We start from the raw sequence: 23,558 nt of genomic DNA, 5'->3' as shown, positions 1-23,558 counted from the left end.
GCTTGTAACACTCAGCAAGAAGGAGAATAAAGCTTGTGTTTCTGAAAGAAAGAAACCAGGTAGACACTGTGGTTGCCGATACAAATCTCCATTAATGACTTTTTCCCTTTGCCCGAGTGTAAGAACCCTTTAAGGTCACTGACTTCCTTGATCCAAATAGAGAAAACAAACTCCTTCCCAGGTGGGCACTAGATAACTTTGCCCTTCAAAGTCAAAGTTTTCAACGCCTAAAAATCTTATGAGGCACTTCTGACAACTTCATTGTGTTAACCTTCAAGTTCCAGAATTTGCATTAGAATTTAAATCAATTTAACAAGTATCTACTGATCCTTGATGATGCACAAGTAGGTCACTGTTCAAGTTACTGGATAGGCCCCAAGGCTGATTTAACAGGGTTAAGAGTATTATGCAATTAACTGTCACATAGAACAATAAGATCTAATAACTGTGATACAGAGCAATTATAGAAAAGAGGTACAAATGTTGTGAAAAGGCAAAGGGATAATAGTGGGGTACTGAGAAAGGCTTTAGGAAGAAAGTGACAGTATAGCGGGTCTTGAGGAACAGGGAGAATATGTTAAATAGATACGTGTATTGTAAGGGCAGAAAGAGTGTTCTGGATGGAGGGAGTGGGCCCAGGGGTAAGAGTACTTGTGTGTTTTTTTGAACCATAAGGACAACAGGTCACTCTTGATGTGTGGAGTAGATGAAGGGACGACGGATAGATAAGGTTGAAAGGGGACCATGTTTTTGAATGTTGAATGTGGGTTAAACTGAAATAGATGGGATGTGACTGGGGTCGAGCTCCAGGAGATTGCATCTGTAAACACTCTGCTTTAGACAAATAGGGGAAGCCGATCCACAACATGGAGACCAGTTAGGAGCTTTCTGAACAGGAGTAGGTGAGGGCTGCTACTGTTTACTGGCAACACAGAACCTTATGAGACTGAACTCCTGAATTAGAGTGGTGGGAAAGAGTACGTGTCATCGAATGAGCCTGGCATGGGTGGGTGTCATGCCCTTTAAAAAAAAGATTGTCTTATTTAATCTTTATCAACAACCCTGTAATGTAATCAGTTTTGTAGATGTTTTAAGGATGAAGAAACCAAAGTTCTGAGAGGCTGATAACTGGTGTGTGATCAGGTTTCCCTAACCAACAGCCTAAGCTATAGGACGCCTGGAGGCAAATTTGCAAAAAAGGGGAAAGAGTTGGATAAGTTTATAAGGAATGATAGGGCTTGGACAATAACTGGGTATCAGAGGAGTGTTGGAGGAATCATGGGACAGAAGAGGTGAGAGGGAGGCAGTTTCCATGAACAGTCTGCATTCCAAACTCCCCATAACGGCTTGGACCGCCAGGCTCGTAGCGGGGAGGGGCAGTGAAGGAGGAGAATGATGCTGACCAAGAAGACAGAGGCTGATGGGGGCCAGGAGAGGGAAGGGGAGAGAGAGACAAAGGGAGGGGGTGGTGTACAATACCTGTGCGTTGAGAAAGATGGATACAACATTGTAAAGCAACTATACGCCAATAAAAATTAATCGAAAAAGAGGAAAAAAAAAGAATGATGGAAACAAGTCAGTTTAAGCTTCAAGACAGGAGAGCGCTGCCATTCTTGCTTATTGTGTGAATGGTCAAGTCTTTCTGAATATCTGAGCACCAGCAGTGAGCTCACCTGAAGAATCTCTGCCTCACTTTATCAAAGGTGATGCTCAAAGCAGTTATTAGAGGTGAGAGATTGTTATAAGCTATAAAAAGTGATAGAAAGGCACACTGCCAAGGCAATCAAGGAATAGACACAGCCAAATTTGAGCATTTGAGAATAGGTAAATTGAGATACAACACAATTTATAAAAAAGCACAACTGATTAAAAAAATGGATAAATTGATAATATTTAACAACTGGTAAACTGATAACATTTTCAATAAAATTTAAAACTTCTGCTCTTTGAAAGATACCATTAAAAAAATGAAAAGGCAAGCCAAAGACTAGAAAAATATATTGGTAAAAACACATATCTGATAACATGTACCTGTATCCAGAATATATAAAGAACTCTCAACTCAACAGTAAAATAACAAACAACCCAATTTAAAAAACACCAGAAAATAAATTCTGAAACTTAAAAAATGGGGAAAAGACTTGAGTAGACGTTTCACAAAAGGTGGAATAAGGATGGCAAATAAGCACATGAAGAGACGTTTAACATCATTAGTTATTTGGGAAATACAGATTAAAAAGAAAATTAGACGCCACTACAATCTATTAGAATGGCTAAAATCCCACATACTGAAAATGGTAAATGCTGGTGAGGATGCTGAACAACTAGAACTCTTATATATTATTGTTAGGGATATAAAATGATACTGGCACTGTGGAACAGTTGGCAGCTTCTCATAAAGTTAAACATACACTTAACTTACAACCCAGTAATCTTACTTCTAGATATCTACTCAAAAGAAGTAAAAATTATGTTCACACGAAAACTTTTAAGCAAATGTTACAGCAGTTATACTTATGTATAAGCAATTGCCTAAAACAGGAAAGAACGCAAATGTCCTTCAAGCAGTGAATGGATAAACACAATGTGGGACATCTGCACAATGGAATACTACTTAGGAATAAAAAGGAGTGAATTATTCTGCTATGGAAAAGAGTATTCAAAAAATTAAAAATAAAATTACCATATGATCCAGCAAGCCTACTTCTGGGTATATATATTCAGAGGAAATTAAATCAGTATCTAGAAAAGATATTTGCACACCCATGTTCACAGCAACATTATTCATAGTAGCCAAGAGACAGAAGCAATCTAAATGTCCATTGACAGATAAACGGATGAAGAAAATGTGGTATATACATACAATGGAGTATTATTTAGCCTTAAAAAAGGAAATCCTGTCATATGCTACAACATGGATGAAACTTGAGGACATTATACTAAGTGAAATAAACCAGTTACAAAAATACAAATACTGTATGATTTCACTTATAATGAGGTATCTAAAGTAGTCAAACTGTTAGAAACAGAAAGTAGAATGGTGGTTGCCAGAGAGGCTGGGGGGAGGGGGAAATATGGAGTTGTTCAGTGGATACAGCGTTTCAGTTTTGCAAGATGAAGTTCTAGAGATCAGTTGCACAGCAATATGCATATAGTTAACACTACTGTACTGTACCTTAAAAATGGTTAAGATGGTCAATTTTATGTTTTTGCCACAATGAAAAAAGGAATAACTACTGATACATTGATACTACTGATACCTCTCAAACACATTATGCTACGTGAAGGAGACAGACTCATATTTACTGTATGATTCCATTTATATGACATTCTAGAAAAGTTAAAACTATAGAGACAGAAAACAGACCAGTGGTTTCCAGGTCTTAGCATTAGGGCAGGGGTTGAATACAAAGAGGCACAGGAAATTTTCCGGGATGATGAAACTGTTTCATATCCTGGTCGTTGTGGTGGTGAATATACAACTGTATGCAATCTTTAAAACTTAAAGAACTGCACAATAAAAAGGGTGAAGAATTGGTATGTTGCACAATGGTGATACCATTAATAGAAATAAAGAAGTGAGGCACTGACAGTTGGCAGGAAAGAATTTGACTTTGAACATGGTAAATTTGTGTTGCTAATGAAAATATCTAGGAAGAGAGATTCAAAGGGGACCCTTGATGGGAATGGTTGAAATCGTTGAGAGAGGCTGACACCTGGGGACCAAAATCCTGGGGGAGAGTTGTGTGTAAGGCTGTGAGAGAAGAAAGAGAAGCTGTCAAGGTAAAGAAAACACAGCCTAAAAGCAGGAGGAAAACAAGATGGTACAGTGTCCCCCGAAACCAAAGAAGGAGGAAATTTCAAGAAGCGAGGAGTAGTTGACGATATTAAACACTGCAGAATGGTGAAGCAGGATGAAAAAGCCAGTTGGTTGAACAACTGAGAAGTCAGTATTGACTTTAATGGAAGCATTTGTACTAAGTGTGAGACACTGTGTAATACTGGGTATGAATAACTGCACATATAGAGACATTCCAATTTTGTCGGAAAGGGCTTCAAGAGTATTCAGACTTTAGCTGAACTCCATCTGGCATTTGCAAGACAGTACACCTTTCTACAAACAGGCAAGTTTTTGCTTGTAGGTCTCAACATACATAAGGTTTATTACATGCTTTTGGAAATGTTCCATGTCAACATTCAAAAGATTGTGCTGTCCTGGAAATGAAACTTTATGCAAATTTATCCATGCAATCAATAACCATTTTCCAAAGCAGCACTGTATGGATTACTCAGGTTCACCCTTTATGTAGTACAGTATAGTGGCTTTGAATAAGAGGGAGAAAGACATAGCACTTCGTATCTATAGAAGCCTGTGTAAATTTCTAGTCAAGTATCTGAGTGACAGCTGTTTTATAAGAAGTGCTAAACCTCCCTGCAGTGTGCGTGTATTTTTGTGGAGATAGTAGTGTGTGTACAGGGTTGTCAAAAAGCTCAGAATCCCAACTCTTGCCTTGAGCATCCAAAATTTCATCAGGCTTCTTTTGTTTTAATAACTTTGCTGAGGTATAATTTATATATCATAAAATGTGCCAATTGTAAGTGTACAGTCGAGGATGTTTAGCAAATTATATATAGTTGTGCAGCTATCATCACAATTCAGTTTTAGATCAATTACAACACCCCAGAAACTTCCCTCATGCCTGCTGGTAGTCAATCTTCGCTCCCACCTTCAGCCCCAGGCAACCGCTGATCTGTTTTCTGTCTCAATCTTTTGCCTCTTTCTAGAAATTTCACATAAATGGAATCATTCAACGTGTAATATTTTGGGTCTGCCTTCTTTAACTTGATACAATGTTTCTGAGGTTTATCCATGATGTAGCATGCATCAGTGGTTCCTCTATGTTACTGAATAGTATTATTCTGTTGTATAGATATACCATGTTTTATATACCCATTCGCCAGTTGATGGACATTAAAATCGCTCCTGGTTTTTGGACATTATGAATAACACTACTGTGAGCATTCATGTGCAAGTCTTTGTGTGGGCATATTTTTTCAAGTGCTTATTAGCTAGCTCTTCATACATCTCCGTGGTAAATATCTATGTAATCTTTTGCCTATTTTTAAAAAATGGGTTATTTTGTCTTCTTATTGAGTTGTAAGAGCTGGTTCTGGCTCTTACCAGTAGTCAAGTCTGGATGAAATGTATGTTCTTTGAGGATGAGTTAATTCTCCCTACCTTATGCCTTCACTTGCCACCATCATTAATGTGTCCTCAAGCCTACCTCTCTAGCACCTGCTTTTTTCATCTTTTTCAGAGTCTTTTAGGATCAGAATCCCAGGCATTAAGCTCTAGCATGGGCTATCACATCCTCTTACCAATCTTATCCACCCTGAAGTCCCATTCCTCCACCTTGTCCTGTGATACACCTGCTCATTGAAAAGACTCCCAGTCACCCTCAACTTATTCTCTAATGACTCCCCCACTTCCTCAGGAACTGAAACTCTGCTTTCACTTAAAGACCACAACATCTTTGAAACTCTTACCAATAGAGGCCACACCTCTCTTTCTTGCTGATTCACAGGGAGGAGGCAGATGACTTCCCGCCTCCTAACACTGCACTCAGATCCCGGTCCCCTATTATACCTTAAGAGCTGCCAACCCTTTCTCTTTTGCAATCTATGTCCTCCATTAACGTTATTTTCTCCCAATCTTGTTTGCTGATGTCACCAGTTAACACTTTTCCTGTTTTCAGTTGTTATCCTCAAGGACTGAGACATTAACATTTTTCTAACTCCACATATCATAGTCCTCTTGACTTATTAAAGGCAAATAGAATATTCCATCCACCACCCAGGCTCCTCAGCACACTCTGGACCAAATCACTTAGGTCACTCAGCTTCCAAGACCTTTCTTGTGCACTGAGTAGCAGTGGACTCTGCTGACCATATCCCATTACTTCTTGAAACTTTCTCTTCCTCTGAGTCTCCCACCTCTCTCCTTTTCTCCCTTACTTCATGTATGTAGGTTCCTCTGAATAATTGTATTTGGACTTTCAAAAGCCTATTTCCAGCCTTGTCCTCTGCTATGGATTGAACTGTGTCCCCCCTTTCCAAATTCATATGTTAAAACTCCAACTCCCATTGTGATGGTATTTGGAGGTGGAGCCTTTGGGAGATAATTAGGTTTAGATGAGGTCATGAGGATGGGCTTAGTGCCCTTACAAGAACAGACACCAGAGAGCTTACTCTTGCTCTCTCCCTAGCATGAGGCACAGTGAAAAGGTGGCCATGTGTTTTCCTCACCGGAAGCTGACCACACTGGCACCCTGATTTCCCACTTTTACCCTCTAGAACTGCGAAAAATAAATGTCCATTGTTTAAGCCACCCAGTCTGTAATACTTTGTTATGGCAGCCCTAGTTGACTAAGACAACTAAAGAGTTTGTACAAGCTGCAGATCCACATTTCCAACTGCCTGACAGACACTTCGCCTGTTTGTCCTACTCCCAAGTCAAACTCAATATGTTCAAGGTTCAATTGGTATTTTTCCTCCTAAACCGGCTTTTGCTCCTCTGTTTCACATACTTGTAATTGCACCAGTATATAACTTTGCTCAGCTTTGACTTTCATCAATTTCTTGCTAAATATTGTTGATTCTACCTCTGAGATGCCTTTCCTTCCAACTCTTTTCTGTTCTTACAATTTCTATATTATTTCAAATTCTACCTCTCACTTTGTCTTCCTGCATCTACTCCTCTCAAAACATCTTACAGAATGAAGAAAGGCTGTAGTGTAATCTGATTCACTTTAATGTTTCCACATGGCCAGAGAATAAATTCCAGACTCCCTAGTTTGCTTTCCAAGGATCTCTATGAACTACTATGAAAATATTTTTCTCAATTTAGTCTCACAAGTTCCCTTTGCGCCTTCTATTTTTGCTGAATCACTGCTGCTTACTGTTTCCTTAGAACTTTACAGATCTGTATACTTTCCTGCCCCTTTGCCTCACCTGGATTGGCATTTTTTCATTGTCCATCATTTCCATCCTCCTTTAAGGCCCATTTCAAGCACCACCTCCTCCACCAGGTGAAAGGGCAGTGTGGTAGATTTGGCTGCCCAGGTGAGTCTGCCCATGGTCTTGCCTACCCTCATAGCTCAGGTGCACGCCTTTAGCAGCTTGTTCTGTGACAGGAGGATGACCATTGCAGATAAAGGAGGGCACTTTTCTAGCTAGGCCCACACTGCTAGACGTGCCTCAGTTACAGCTTCTTCTGCCCTTGAGCTATGAGTGGCTGGACTAATCCCAGTCTACTTTGTGTGAGTTAGTGACGGACATGCCTTCCCATTCCTGCTGAGCAAAAGCTCCTGGAGGACAGGGTTCATATCTGGTTCAGCTCTGGGCTTCCCAAGGACTTAACATGCTATTCTTCTGGACAAATGTTTCCGAATAAATGAATGAATTTATGGAAACATACTATGGGTACCTGTTAGACAGTCAAGCCCGTTTTTACTTCTGAAGAAAACTGAAATTAGTGGTGCTGAAGGTATCTTTTTTTTTTTTAATTAACTTCCTGGGACTTCCCTGGTGGTGCGGTGGTTAAGAATCCCACTGCCAATGCAGGGGACACATGTTCGAGCCCTGGCCCGGGAAGATCCCACATGCCGCGGAGCAACTAAGCCTGTGCGCCACAACTACTGAGCCCACATGCCACAACTACTGAAGTCCGCGTGCCTAGAGCCCATGCTCCGCAACAAGAGAAGCCACCGCAATGAGAGGCCCATGCACCACACCGAAGAGAGGCCCCTGCTCACAGCAACTAGAGAAAGCCTGCGTGCAACAACGAAGACCCAACGCAGCCAAAAATAGAAATAAATAAATTAATTAATAAAAAATTAAGTTCCCATAAAACTACTAAAAAAGTTAGGTATGAAAGTAAAAGAGGAGGTTGGGGTGATCAATACATTACCACATCTGACTTGGTGGTAAATTTCTGAGTTTGCAGGCTCTCTAAAGCCATCCACTTCACCGGCAGTTTTGCACCTGTTTTGTTGTGTACGCTATAGTATTCCTTATCATACACGTCTCTGGCAAGGCCAAAATCAGCAACTTTGACAGTGAATTTTTCATCCAGCCTACAGAAAGAACAAAAATTATTACTGGTGGCTGAAATAGAATAATTTACAGTGATGCTGAACCTCTAAAGATTAGAATAAGGGACTTCAGTATTTGAAATCCATAACTTCTGAAGGGAGGGCTTCATCTGGCCTGTTTTGACTAACACTAAATTACAATGGAATTCTTGACATTTCCATTTTAAATTCAACAGACCAAGGAAAGAGATTATAAATGATGCGGCATAAGAAAATCTTTTTTGCTTTCATGTAGATCTGGAGAAGTAGTAAAATTGGCCACCCTCCCAGCTTTCCTTGGTTGCTAAATCGAGTATGCCAACTGACTACCCAAAGCAATCACTAATTTTCACTTGCCAGCTTATTAGCAATACTTAGTTTTATGGGGGAGATATGAGAGGGGACTGTTATTTTCCTTTTTCATTGTCAGTGGGCTAGGCTAGTACGTACAACTCTTATGTTCCGCCAGTGAGGTAACAGAGAAAAACGATACACAGTAAAGCATCTAGGAAAACAGCAAGGTTCAACAAAAATCAATTTCTTCTATCTGAGGCTATGTACCTTTTGTTTAAGCTGGCTTTTATGTTGTTACATTGACCAAAACCAAGGTAGGAAATTAATAGCACAGTTCTTTCATTCACACGTACCATGAGCCATGAATCAGTGCCATGTAAGGGAAAGCACAAATCAACTACAAACTGTTGACTGTTGTATTATACAGCCCAGGCAGACAGACACAAATAAAGTTCTTTGTATATTCATTCCCAAATACCATTTTTGGTAGGGTTTCTGCAGGCTGACTTCAAATCCACTCTTGGGAAGTTACAATACGTTGGTATTTGTGTTACCAGCCCTCTCCTTTTCACTGCAAAATGCTGAAGATCAAATTCTCCCTCCCAAAAACTAATGCAGTGTGAAACCACAACACTGGGGGCCATGGGTGGGAAGGAAAAAGAAAAGCAAGAGCACACAACAGCTGTTTAAGACCCCCTCTGGAGAATTCCTTTTAAATTCTGTTTGATAAAGCCTGAAAGCCCCACCTACATCCCCAGTGCTTACATATCGATTTAAAACTGTAACGGAACTAACGGACTTTTGCATGAGAAGAGAAAACATCCTCTCTAGCCTTGAACAGTGGAAAACAGATTCCTCCTTGTCACTTAATTTGGACTGCAGGCACAGAGATTCTTCTACTTACATACAGTTTCTTGCAGCCAAGTCTCTGTGGACAAACTTTTTGCTTGCAAGGTATTTCATGCCTTTGGCTACTTGAAGACCAAAGCCAATAAGATCTTTCACAGTGGGGTTCTGTAATCAAAGAGAATTGGAAACGCATAAACTAAGCATTTACTGTTCTAGCTATGAGCTCAGAATTATGAAATGTTTATAAGAATGACCTTGTTTCAAATAATAACTTGTGCCCTGTTGATAACAGCAATAATTTATTAAGTATCTGTTATTTGCAAAGTACCAGGCTAGATGTCTTTATAAACTCTGGCTAATCCTTATATACTCACGTCTGTGATATGGGCTCCATTTTCCAGATGGGGAACTGGAGGTGTTTTAAAATGTAGGTTTTATTATTATTTAGGTGTGGTAAGGCCAGCAGATGGGAACAACTGCCATCGAAAAGGCTGTTACTCACAACTCCCAAGAGAAGGAGGCATGCCATGTCATACAAGGCCACTCAGGGAAGCACCAGGGTTGGTTAATAAGGAGGCAGAGGGAGCAAGGGGAAAACACAAGCAAGAGTCTGTATTGTGGTTTCTGTGGGAAGGAATGGGTGAAGCAGGCTTAGAATTGGCTGGTTTGAATAATTTCAGTGGGCTCTGGGGTATAGGGACTGTCCCTAGTAGTCTGGTACCTGGTCTTGAAGTGATCAGGGCAGGTGGATAATGTCCCAGAGTGTGAGAGCACTTTAAAGGAGGTGGCTGGGGTATGGGCTCTGGAGTGGTTGGTTTGGTGATGAAAGGCATGCTCTTTGAAGGTGAGTTGTTTAATACCTCTGGGAATTTGCTAGTCCTGGGAGGGGCAGTCTCTCCAGGGTCAGCATGTCCCCACAAGTCAGAGCATCAGAAATACACGGTTAATACAAGGATGTTCCCAGAAAAATACATCACCCCAAACCACTCAGATGCTAAGTTGTGGAGTTAGGGTTTTAACCTAAATCTGTTAGACTCCAAAGCCCACACTGTAGTGAAATCAATCACATCAGAAGCCCTCCTACTGGTACTGAAGCACCAGTGGCCTGGACCCAACAGAGAACAGGAAATCTCATTCTCCATAAGCTCAACACACAAAATTGGATGGACAGAGTAATGCCTTTAGTACCTATGAGAACTGTACCTGAAATCACATAGATGTCACTGTGGCTGATAGCCCTACTGGTGCCTGGCCATCAGGAACAGGATATCTCTTCTTCAGCAGCCACTGTGGAGTTTGTGAACTTAAGAGGCAGACAGTGGGGACTCTGAAAGGAGGGCTACAGCCCTCCTTAATGCATACAGCATGTGGAGAGGCCATTTCCTGTGTTTTAGGCTTCTCTAAGACATATCTGTTAGTGGTTGTAATAAGTATAGACTCCTTGGACTATAAAAGGCCATGATACTGTATAATAGGAAATCTCTATCATGCTTTAACCCCGGGGGAATAATACCTAGAGAAGATGGCATATCCAACCAGATGAACTCATCAGGGTAATGGCAAGAGTTAGAGTGGAAAAGTGGGTATGGTAAGGCCAAAGCTCTGTGCTTTGTAAGGTAAATTCATCTTATTTGCAAAAATTCACTGCCAGGGAATATTTTATTCTTTTGACTGAATGCAAAATATTTCTTTACTGTCCTAGAGCTTATTTCCTCCGAGAACCTGACCTCATGTTTATGAAGCTGTTGATCAAGAGTAAAGTTACTCCGTAACTCCCAAAGAGGCCTGATCACAGGAGCCAAGATGCAGCCAGGGGCCATCTGTGACTTCAGTTCTGGAGACTCCTTCTTCCCTCCCTGGTCCTGGCCTGGCCATTGTTTGCTCAGCCTTTAGGAACCAGCATAAATGTCACTTAGAAAACCCTCATTTGCAAGCATCTAAGAACCTCTTTTGTAACCCTGAGCTCATTCATTCAACAAATATCTCCTGAGAGTCTATGTGCCAAACACTATTTTAGGTGTTACTGCTACAGCAGTGAACAAAATTAGCTACCCTCATGTGCTTGAATTCTAATGGGATGTGTGTGTATGTGTGTGTGTGTGTGTGTGTGTGTGTGTGTGTGTGTGTGTGTACATATATTATTTATTTATTGCCTAGTAGAGCACTGTTCAATAGAAATATAATACAAGCCACATATGTAATTAAAATTTTTCTAATAGTCACATTAAAAAATTAAAAAGAAACAAGCAAAATTAATTTTCACAATATATTTTCAACCCAGCACATCCCAAATATCATTTCAACATGTAATCAGTATAAACAGTTATTGATGAGATATTTTACTTTCTTTTTTTATACTAAATATTCAAAACCTGGGATGTATTCTATACTTACAGCACATCTCAGTTTGGACTAGCCACATTCACGTGTGGCTTGTGGCCACAGTATTGGATAACTCAGGCCTAGTGTATGATATGAGGGTAAGTGTGATGAAGAAAAACAAAGCAGCGGAGAGGAGCAAGAAAGAGGGCATGAGGGTGTGGTGGTCAGCTGCAACTTCAGACAGGTCAGGGAAGCTTCATTTTGAAGATGACATTACAGCAAAAAGCTGAAGTTGATGACTGAGATATGTGGATATTTTGGGGAAGAGTAGTCCAGGCAGAGAGAATAGCAAGTGCAAAGGTCCTGAGGTAGAAGAGTGGGTGGCAAGCTTGAAAAATAGTAAGAGACCCATTTATAATTAATTTTCGATGTATTTCTTCCTTCTAGGGTTAAAACTCCTTGAAAGCTGAGGCTCATTCTGGCTCTACGTCTCCTGTGTGGTACTTTTTCTGGCATATAGTAGGTACTCAAAGATGAGTACCTATCCAGCAGATGGTACAGCAAGGACGTTGCAGTGCAGGTAAGAATCACTGCCCCCAGGAGACCCTTCTAAATATCACTATCTTCCTACTAGGATAGAGGATTTTGAGGAACCAGCGAATTGAATTGGCCTCTGTCCATTTGAATGGTGCAAACATTTTATATGTGCTTCTTTGGCTAAAAGTTTTTAAAAAGGTTCAGAACAGGCACATTTTGGAAGACTCGCTGGCTTACAGCTAGTTCATGAATTAGTAAGTTTGGTAATATACTTACGTGAGTCTCATTTCTAATGAAATTTCGAAGATCCCCATGTTTCATGTATGGTAGGACCACCAGTGGAGACCCCTCACTTCGAAGGCAGATTCCCAAGAGCGAGAGAACATTGGGATGACTAAAATCTTTCATGATGATTCCCTCGGTCAGAAATTGGGAAACTTCTCCTATGTCAGTGATTCCTGAGAAAGCCAGCAGTGGAGACATTAACCTCATTACAGGGACAACGATTACTTTGTCAAGTTCAGAGAGGGAGAGCAATGGAATGTAAAACCATTGGGCTACATCTTGCCCTGATGCCTTATCATCAGAGTGTTTCTTTACAATACTTCTGAGTGAATGATGTCACCTGTGCTGCACTTTTTTTTTTTTTTAAATTTTATTTTTGGCTGCGTTGGGTCTTCATTGATGCGCGCGGGCTTTCTCTAGTTTTGGCGAGGAGGGGCTGCTCTTCATTGCGGTGCACAGCCTTCTCATTGCAATGACTTTTCTTGTTGCGGAGAATGGGCTCTAGGTGTGCGGGCTTCAGTAGTTGTGGCATGTGGGCTCAGTAGTTGTGGTGCACGGGCTTAGTTGCTCCACAGCATGTGGGATCTTCCCGGACCAGGGCTCGAACCTGTGTCCCCTGCATTGGCAGGTGGATTCTTAACCACTGCACCACCAGGGAAGTCCCTGTGCTACACCTTTAAGTCACCACCTGTACCTGTTTTTGTAAGAGTCTAGCAATCTGTTTGTCTCATGCAGAACCATAGTTTGTCTCTTACAGAAAAAGGAGACAGAAGCAGGCCAGTCCATTTCTGTAGTGATTGTCTAGGGCAGGGGTTGGCAAACTTTTCTGTAAAGGGCCAGATAGTAAATATTTTTGGCTTTGTAAGCCTTATGGTCTCTGTTGCAAATACTCAACTCTTGCCATTGCAGCGCAAAAGCAGCCACAGACAATAGTGGCTGAGTCTCAATAAACTTTATTTATGAAAACAGGCAGCAGGCCATAGTTTTCCAATCCCTGGAGTAGGAGGATTTGAAGACCAAACGTTGTCTATGGTATCTAAGTAGACTATTTTGTTATAATAGTTTCTAATCATTTCCAGATAGAGATCCCGAGGGCCTGACAATAGTCAGCACTAATAAAGAGTTAACAACCTTTAATTTATTAATCTGATTAGTATCAGTGTCAGTGATGATATTCTTCTACAAATGCAATGCATTCCAAGACCTGGAAGTCCATCTGGACCAAACAGAGATCAGCACACACCAGGGACAGAGAAAGATTTGTTGGCATTAGGACTGTTCTGAGTACAACTGGCAGGGGTACTCTTTAGTGAGGCAAACTTATTGACAATTATACTTAATCCATCACAGTTTGTAGTTAGATTTCATATAAACTGTCCCTTTAATTACCTTGTGGTTAGCCTTTCAAAAAAATGAACCATACAGAACACTGCTCAGCATGGAGATTTATGTTTAAAAAAGCTGAAATATTTCTGGCAATAATGTATCTTGTAAGAAAACCTTTCACGTGCGCATTGAATGCTTATTAATTCCAATATAAATCTGTAATATATCTTGTTAACATTTTTTCAGGCTGCCTCAAACTATGAGCAGAAATTTAGAAATGGGGGTAGAAAAGGCAAGCACACTGACCTGACATGTGAGACCTGTCAGCAAAGGTGGAGCCAGGAAAGCTCTAGTATGAGGAGTATATTGGGTTGTATAAGACAGTAATTTATGCCATAATTATGGCTCTGGGTCATTAATAAAGTCTTAGTTTATGTTTGGAAGCATTCCATGTTTCTTTTCTCTTTTTTTTTAAGCAAAGTTTAATAACATGCATACATGGGAGAGACCCAGGAAAACTGAGTAACTCCAGCATTCCCTGCTTCTTAAAAAGAGTATGCATTCCATTTTAAAAAGATTTTCTCAATAGCAGATAATATTAAAAAATATATGTCTAGCACTAAAAGAGGGTAAGTATCACTTGTTAAGGAAGTACATTTATGTGGAATACCTCATTCACCAAAAATGTGGATAAATGAGATATTACCACATTTACAATTTTTCAATTTTCTGCTGGCATATTTTTTTCCTGTTTTCTTATTTCATCTTTTATCTTTTTGATGGAAGTCATGGTTAAAAAATAATTATAGTAATGTCTCTGGGTAAAATGAGTCATTATTACTGTATGTGCCAACATGCTTCCCATAGTTTCCATAAATATCACTTGTAAAACAAATATTATAAGCCAAACATACTTAAATGATACTTAGGCTCATCCAAGAACCTCATTTCTCCTTCATTCTTACTTATGAGGGCTCTGAGGGATAATTTCTGAGGAAACATTTCAATAAGAATTTTTTAAAATAAATTTTTATATATATATATATATATATATATATATATATTTATTTTAAATTTTTGGCTGCGTTGGGTCTTCGTTGCTGCATGCGGGCTTTCTCTAGTTGTGGCCAGTGAGGACTGCTCTTCATTGCAGTGCGCGGGCTTCTCATTGCGGTGGCTTCTCTTGTTGCGGAGCATGGGCTCTAGGCGCACGGGCTTCAGTAATTGTGGCTGCAGGCTCTAGAGCACAGTCTCAGTAGTTGTGGCACACGGGCTTAGTTGCTCCGCGGCATGTGGGATCTTCCCGGACCAGGGCTTGAACCCGTGTCCCCTGCATTGGCAGGCAGATTCTTAGCCACTGCGCCACCAGGGAAGTCCCATCAATAAGAATTTAGATCAAACGAATTTTCAGGATTAGATCCATAATTCCAGCAGCTGCTGATTTTTCCACAAGGGAAAGTGTAAATCAACGTTTTATTATGAACTATTTATTAGTTTGCAAACCACGAAAGTGTACTCCACTGTTAAATAAAATATAACTTACTATTCAAGGATTTCACAGCACAGTGAATTTTCTTATCATCGTTGTCCAACAAAGTCCCATGATATACACACCCGAAATGTCCTACATGAAAGAGGGAACTTGGTTAGTGCCACATTACTTTTAATTGTACGATATTATTTATTAAGCTCTTCATGATCTTCATTTCTCTTTTTTTCCTACATGGAAAAAAAGTGCATTGTTTCTTATGCTTTTGATTAACAATACCACTATTTGTGTGTGTTTGTGAAATATGTATACGTAATTAATTTCACCCAAAGATACAAGCAATATGATTATTTAATACATGGCAAATATTTAGGTGATGTAACTGTTACTAAAGGTTAACATAATAAAATATTCAACCACAGTGGAACCACTGAAAACAGGAGTAACATCTGCCTCGTAAAAGAAACATTAGTTTTAAGGATCAAATAACATCTTTTAAATATGAAAAATGAAGTTTTACCCACATAAAGAAATACAATAAAATAAGCTCCCTATATTCCAATAAACTGAAATGAAATAAAAATGTCACCATTAGAAATAAGATTAGCATTACAGAATAAGGATTTCCCCCTTTAGTCACCAGTTAGTTTGTAATCCAGGTTGGCAGAAACTGAAAGGCAATCGCCCAAATGAAGCAAATTCACTCTGAGTCATTTCATCTAGTTCTCTGGTTTTAGCCACATCACTTTCCCAATGGTAGCCTTTCATCCAGTGGCAGTAATTTTCCCCAGAGGTGCCAAATGTCTGATAGCTGTGTAAGTCATTAAGTTGTCCAGCTGGCCAAGACCCCCTGAGTGCCTAGCATGTGAGTGTTGGGCATTAGTCTACTCTCTTGTAATGCAAAGATGACTAAATAAATGCTCTTGAGGGCTCACGTTCTACTGGGGAAAGCACATAAATAAATAATAGTTAATACTTATAGAATCATTCATGATTTTTACTTTATAAGAGAGATAATTGCCATTTTTAGCACCTTTCATGATAAAATACTAATTTTACAATATGTAGAATTAGAACATAATTAGTGAAGCCACACACTCTAAAACTGGTACAATTACTAGGATTTACAGGCTGGTAAAAGAACTATATATTACTCTGATGTGAAACACGTTTGTTAACAGCGAAGCTGCTACTTGGGAAGGGGAGCATGCTAAGGATTAAAATCTGGAGTATGCGATAGAGGAATGTGTTGATGCTTTCACAGGAAAATGGGAAGGCCTCGTGAACACAAAAGGCAAATTGTCCCATCAGCTTCTTCTGCATCATGCTGGCTGATGTCTCTGCTACCTCTTGCAGCGCACGCTGAATAAAGAGGGATCAGAGGCCATTCAGTATTAAAGGTAAAAGCTTTTTAGAAAAAAAGGGAAGAGTGGAGTTCATTTCCTGGCTTCCGGTTGGTTTCTTTTCCTGCTCAATATTTCCTCAAATACTGTACACGCTAGCTGTTATTTCTGCTCTGGCTGGCTTATTACAAATATTCATTCCTCTTTGTATAAAGAAATTGGAGTGCATTGTAGTGATGACGTATGTTGCTTCAGATCAAGGGAAGGCTATAAATTCCCTGTCTCCTGATGCTGTCCAGCAGTATACAAATTGCTATAAACCAGGACTTCATAGAGTTAGTCACTATTCTCAGGGTAGAGAAAGACTGGAAGGAGAGAGGAGTAAAAATATTGGAACTTAACAGAATGATTTTTAGAAGGAAGTAAAAGGCACGTTTCAAGAAATTATAGTTGTCATTATGAAAAAGGTGAGGGAGGAATGTGATTTATTTCTAATACGTTTGGGAGATTATCAAGTTGTCTCCATGCACAGGGACAAATCCCCATGGATGTGATTTGCAGGGCTGTATGTCTGCAGAACAGAAATCAAGTGCACTTGTTATCACTGTTCTGTCAGTTGCTTTCACCATTGTCTAATTCCTAATCTGCAAAGGCAGAAGATAAAATGCTTACTGGAAAATCGTGTTTAACAAAAAGTTGAGTGGAAATACTTACCTCTTCCTATGACTTCATTGAAATGCACAATCAGGCTGCTTGGCCCAATCACTACGTGCTGAACTGCCTGGACCAGCTCTGGATTTAGAGCACTGAGGTCAATGTGGACAGTATTTTGCAGTAATGGACTGGATATATCAGAGTCCCCACTAGTTAGGATGGGGGATAGGTCTGTCAGAGGATACTGCACTTGTCTGCATGACCCATTCTGAGATGAGTTAGGAAACTGGTCTGCAAGATAAAGCAAAATTATTAGAAACAATAGTGAAACCTCACTTAGTGGGGACTGTAACAGGGGCAGCAAACTGAATTAATAACAAAACCAAAGTTTAAATTTAAATTTAAAGAAATGATGGTTGTATCATTGAATGAGGCTAGGAAAAACCCTTACAAAGGAATTGGTTTAATAAAATTGGGAAAAGATACAGGTATGCGTGTGTGTGTTTAAAAAAAAAATTATTGATTCTCTTGTAAGAATATCAAGCAGTAACTTTGAAAGCTTGTTTTCCCTCTTCATTTCCTTAGACATTTCTCTTTTTAGGTATAGCAAAAACCCAAGCTTGAGATTTGTTTTTTAATATACTATATTCGTAAGAATGCAAAGCAGCAAAAATAGTAAGCAACTGCCTGGCCCCCACAAAAATCCAACTCAACTATAAGAAAATGAAAAAAGATGCCTTTTGAGAGACTAGTGTTTATTAATGGAATGAATTAGTATTGCTCAAAACCTATGTGGATTCCTGGTCAATGAAAAATATGTAAAGTGAAATATTATATATCTATATCTCTCTATATAAATATACACCCATACACACAAACGACTAGAAATATGCAATGGCTAAAATTTCAGAACTGAAAGTTTTTCACATTTGTGGTAAGTTCTCCATACTGTGGTGATGGCAGCAGATCTAGTGTTATCACTCTTTAGAGAAAGCAGATTAGAATTGGGTTAGTGTGCCATTCTCACTGCTTACTTGAGGACACTTGGAAAGGGATCAGATCAGCATTCCTTGTAAATTGATCTTTATAACCAAAACGGTAAGAGCCTCAAGCAAGGTTCCCTTTTTCTAGGTGAAACTTTTCCATTTCAGGGGTAGGGAATTATGGGGCTGAGAATACATTTCTTAATGCCAGATAAGGCAAAAAAGCCACCAGTTGCTTCGCCCTTTCCAAAGGGAATGCATACATGTCAAGGAGAGGGCATTATACTGGCAGCAACTGACTTGAAGACTAACTGGGTATTGAAATGTATTAGTATATAACACAGGGAGAGGGGAGAGGCTTATGAGGGGGTCCGCATTAGCACAAAAAGCTCCTTTGCAAAGGAGCAGGAAAATCAGAACTTAAGAGAGGATCATTAAAAAGAAAGTTGATGGTACCCTAAGTATTCCTAAGCCCACTTAAACATGTTTAGTATCTGCCACGTTGGAAGTTTGGTTAATACATCAATTTGGCCAGAGCAGTAAATTTCAACAGTGGTTCCAGAAAAGCTTTGGGACCACCTGTAGTTATAGTAATCACTAGCTGGAAATGAGACAGATGCAACCTTAAAAGAAGGATGTAGAACACCAGGGGAGTGCTTGAGATGTTGGATGGGTAAGGGAAGGAAGGCGCCTAGCTGGGTGTCTGTTCCTTTAATTCCAGAGTCAGGGTTTCCAAACCTTTCCTAGGGGATGGAAATGTGGATGAACCTCTCTAAACTCAGTTCCTTTGTCTTCACTTCTCAAACCTTTGCACCTAGAGATCAGGGTTCTAAATTTTCAGAGGTGCAGAGATTAAGGGAAACCCTTGATGAGGCACAGGAAAAAAATCCTCTGGCATAGAAATTGTACTGACCTTTGGGCTAAGTTCAAACATGCACACAAACCAATTTAAACCATCAGTGTGTGATTCTGGTCTGACACACAGAGAATTCTAGGTCTGCATGAAAGACTGATAAGGATGCTGTCCCCACCGCACACAGAGAGAGAAGCTCTGTAGGTGCCTCTTTATTAGGTGCTGGCTGTGCATTTCCTCATTATTCTATCTGGATAACTTTCTTTTGCCTATTTTATTTTTCCATATCTCCAAGGAGTAGGTTCAATGTAGGAAAGAGGATGAAACTCAAGTTTCTTAGCAATGATGACAGAGGTCTGGTGAGTAATGAGGTTGAAGGAAGATTAAATGTGCTTCTTTAAAAAAAATTACTTGCGAATTTTAAAGATCTCAAATTAGAGCCATTAAATGTGAATATAAAATAATAAACAGATCTAAATTTCAAAACTATAAACTGGATTTGATTTGTCCATGTTGTTAAGGGCTTGAATTCTTAAAGGTAAAGGGAGTCATGTGGGAAAAGACAATATTAACAGTGTCTATAGAACATCTCTATAGAACTAACATAAACTTGAAAAAGTAAGCGTCAGTAAGTGTTGAAAAAGTTAAAATGTTAAGTGACTCATTGCTCTTGTACTTGTTTTGATGAGCAACTTCTAAGTTCTGCAGTATCCTCAACTGTCTGTGACTCATTTTATTTATCCACTGGTAAATATTCAACCAGGAAAATGCTTGTACTTGACTCACGTCCTGTAACTTCTAAAGATAATGGAGCAGATACAATACAGACATTTTGCTTTTACCAGGAGATTTTAAATAAAACAATGTGAAATGCTCTGGCTAATCTGACAATTATTAGGTCTAATGTTTTGCAAAACAGATGATGTTAACCCTCCCTTTTAAATAGCATAATTGAAGGTTTTTATTGGATAAGACTCAAAATATATTCAAGTCCTGGGATGCTGTGGGTAAAAAGCTGAGTACTAACAGTTCATTGAGAATCCTTCAAAGGAGGGCTAAAAGTATAATTTAAATGTTTGAGGATCAACGGGTAAAAAAATGTAGCTGTACCAACTTCTATTTCAATAAATATACGTTTCCTATCTTAACTCTTCCTGGGTTGTTAAAGAGAGCTTCACAATTTTTTAGCATTGCACTCAGATGATAAACACCTTATCTTTGCTCAAATGATTTTAAAATGAACCTTTTTGTGAGAACAGAGCTTAAAGACTCTAAAAATCTCATATAACATGTAAATGAGTTCATTTTAAAATAAGAGCCGTGTAACTCTGTGTCAAATTAAATACTTCTTTGGCCAAAGAAGAGGTGAATACTTCTTTTATATTTTTATGAAAATATAAAGGCAAAACCAAAAATAAACAACAATGCCACACAACCCACTGAGGTATATGTATAGGTATTTCTCAGAACAATAAACTGAAGTATACCTTCTGGAAAAGTAGCTCGGTAGTCTACAGATTCATTTGAAACCATTTCTGTAGTTGGGCTTACACTTCGGGCACTTACAAGCCTATCCAAATGAGGAGTGTGTACTCTTGCATCATAGCGAACTAATTCACTGCCCAGATCTTAAAACAGAAAGAGAGAAAGAGCTCGTTAAAGACTTGGCTATCATGGATCCCAGTAGTCTTTGACCCAGTGACCAGAACTCATGGGTTTTATGGATTGCATAAGACCGCACACATGAATCTATGACAATTTTAAACTGTAACGACTGTATTCTTAAGGCAACTCCTTTAAAACAAACAATAACCAAAAAATGTACCTTTAATTTGCTTTCTCTTTTTCAGCCACAGGAAAAGCCCAAGTAATAATAAGAGTATTATTGATATTGAGACAACACCAACAATCAGTCCTGTGAAATTCTGATCTGGTTGAACTATCACTTTTCCAAGGACGGTTGAAGAAATTGCTTGCTTCCACTAAAAATGACAAATAAAAGTCAGAATTTAGTCATGATAGATACAAAATACACTACACAGTTGAATCACAGTCTCCCTGGGCTCAAAATACTACCTGGTTATTACCGTTCTAGAAGTAGCATAACTGCCTTCAGAGTATTAAGACATTCCTCAATTCTGTTTCAGTGTTCAAATAATTAGGGGCTACTAATCACTTAAGTACTTACATTATGCATAGCTGCTTGTACTTATAACTAGGTATTAGGGGGTAAAAAGATAAAAATCAGTCTCTGACCTTGAGGAACTGAAGTATGAAAGGGAGACAAACACAAAAATAAATGATTATAGTACGCTATGGTATGTACTGTAGAAGTATGAATATATAGTAAGAAAAAGAGACAACAGGACATTAATTCTGTCCTGGAGGGTAGGGTAGAGGACACAGGAGACTCCCCATAAGTAGTAATCATATTATTATTATGATGGGATAATAAAGTCTCAGAATATTTTTATTTCAGTTTTGATACATAGAAGTCTTTGACGTTCCTTCCAGCTCTAACATGGTATGATTTTTAGGATTTCTGGTCCTTTTAATTCCAAACTCTGATCTCATGATTCAGCCTTCTTTTTTTTTTTTTTTTAAATTAATTAATTAATTAATTTTAGTTTTTTTTGGCTGTGTTGGGTCTTAATTTCTGTGTGAGGGCTTTCTCTTGTTGCGGCCAGCAGGGGCTACTCTTCATCGCGGTGTGCGGGCCTCTCACTGTTGCGGCCTCTCTTGTTGCTGAGTATAGGCTCCTGACGCGCAGGCTCAGTAGTTGTGGCTCACGGGGCCAGTTGCTCCGCGGCATGTGGGATCTTCCCGGACCAGGGCTCGAACCCGTGTCCCCTGCATTGGCAGGCAGATTCTCAACCACTGCACCACCAGAGAAGCCCCAGCCTTCTTTGATTTTTAAATTTTTTCATACATTCCCATTTCATAACTTTTTGGAAAACTTCAGGAACCCTTTAAAAATCACACATTCTTGGGCTTCCCTGGTGGCGCAGTGGTTGAGAGTCCGCCTGCCGACGCAGGGGACGCAGGTTCATGCCCCGGTCCGGGAAGATCCCACGTGCCGCGGAGCGGCTGGGCCCGTGAGCCATGGCCGCTGAGCCTGCGCGTCCGGAGCCTGTGCTCCACAACGGGAGAGGCCACAACAGTGAGAGGCCCGCGTACCGCAAAAAAAAAAAAAAAAAAAAAAAAAAAAATCACACATTCTTGGATAAACAAAATGTGGTATATCTATACAGTGGAATATTATTCAGCCTTATGTGGTGTATCTATACAGTGGAATATTATTCAGCCTTAAAAAGAAATGAAGATCTGACACGTGCTACAACATGGATCAACCTTGAAAACTTGCTAAGTAGAATAAGCCAGACACAAAAGGACAAATATTATATGATTTCACTTATACGAAATGTCTAGAGTAGGCAAATTCATAAAGACAGAAAGTAGATTAGAGGTGACCAGGGGCTGGGGAAGAGGAGGGATTGTGACAGTACTATTGAATGGTTCCAGAGGTTCTGTTTAGGGTGATGAAAAAGTTTTGGAATTCGACAGTGGTGATGGTTGCACAACACTGTGAATGTAATTAATGCCACTGAGTTGTACACTAAAAAATGATTGAAACGGCAAATTTTATATGTATTTTACCATAATTTAAAAAATAATGTTATATACCTAAAACCATTGAACTGTATACTTTAAATGTATAAATTGTATGGTATGTGAATTAATCTCAATAAAGCTGTTAAAAAAAAAAGAATGAAAAAAAAATCACTCACTCCGGTTCCCAGTTATATGATTTAGCTGTTTACATGAAAGAAGTTACTATAAAATAGTTTAATTCTTATTTTACTTCATCCAGTGCATACATATTCTTTTACTTATGGGTCTCTGCATTTGAGATCACCGTAGCGGGCAGTAGTTTGTTGGCTCTGGCCTCTTGGAGTGGTGAGAGGTGGGGAAAGGGCCCTATTGAATGTGTCCTTATCCCTCCTGAGAATTACAGAAAATTTCGGCAAGAACGTGGCATGATGGAGAGGAGCGTGTCCAGTAAGGACTTTTGAGGTCTACCCTTTGAAGCTTGGGAAGGAGACAGTGCAACAAAAACCTCACTATTTCTAAAATAACAACTAAGAAGCAAGGCTGAGATGATGAGCTAAAGCCAACAGACAAATGAGCTTTAATGATTTATGTCAAGCCTGCAAGTGACATAATTATGCTGGCATCTTTATTTACATCATGAGAGGAAAGCAGGAATCCCACCTCTATATTTAGTTCGCTGTTCAATTTCAGCAGGTCATTGGGGACCGTACATAAAACGGCTTCAGAAAGTGACTGTATATTCTCACAGCTCTTATTTCCAACTTTTAACACTTCACCTTTAACTGCTTCAGGGTCAATATCGTTTCCCTGGAAGAGAAAAAGAAAAAGGAGCTTGTTAACACTTCACAGTTTTGCAGGAATGCAAACAATTGTGAAGGA

At 39.4% G+C, this 23,558-nt stretch overlaps 1 protein-coding gene across 4 annotated transcripts in view; it reads right to left on the bottom strand.

Moving 5' to 3' along the window:
• MET (MET proto-oncogene, receptor tyrosine kinase) overlaps positions 1–23,558 on the bottom strand; it is a 129,206-nt gene that overhangs the window by 3,529 nt on the left and 102,119 nt on the right. For all 4 annotated transcript variants that reach the window (XM_019925013.3, XM_033863173.2, XM_019925018.3 and 1 more), the window contains 8 exons: positions 23,340–23,486; positions 20,893–21,049; positions 20,555–20,695; positions 17,292–17,522; positions 15,289–15,369; positions 12,411–12,592; positions 9,331–9,440; positions 7,970–8,135 (listed from right to left, as the gene is read on the bottom strand). In XM_019925013.3, coding sequence (XP_019780572.2) covers positions 7,970–8,135; positions 9,331–9,440; positions 12,411–12,592; positions 15,289–15,369; positions 17,292–17,522; positions 20,555–20,695; positions 20,893–21,049; positions 23,340–23,486 — 1,215 coding nt within the window. The remainder of the gene's footprint in view (positions 1–7,969; positions 8,136–9,330; positions 9,441–12,410; positions 12,593–15,288; positions 15,370–17,291; positions 17,523–20,554; positions 20,696–20,892; positions 21,050–23,339; positions 23,487–23,558) is intronic.

Source organism: Tursiops truncatus, chromosome 9 (assembly GCF_011762595.2).
Source record: "Tursiops truncatus isolate mTurTru1 chromosome 9, mTurTru1.mat.Y, whole genome shotgun sequence".
In the NCBI taxonomy this organism is placed as follows: domain Eukaryota; kingdom Metazoa; phylum Chordata; class Mammalia; order Artiodactyla; family Delphinidae; genus Tursiops; species Tursiops truncatus.
The sequence above is the reverse complement of the archived record's forward strand: the minus strand, read 5'-3'. Positions and strand labels throughout refer to the sequence as shown.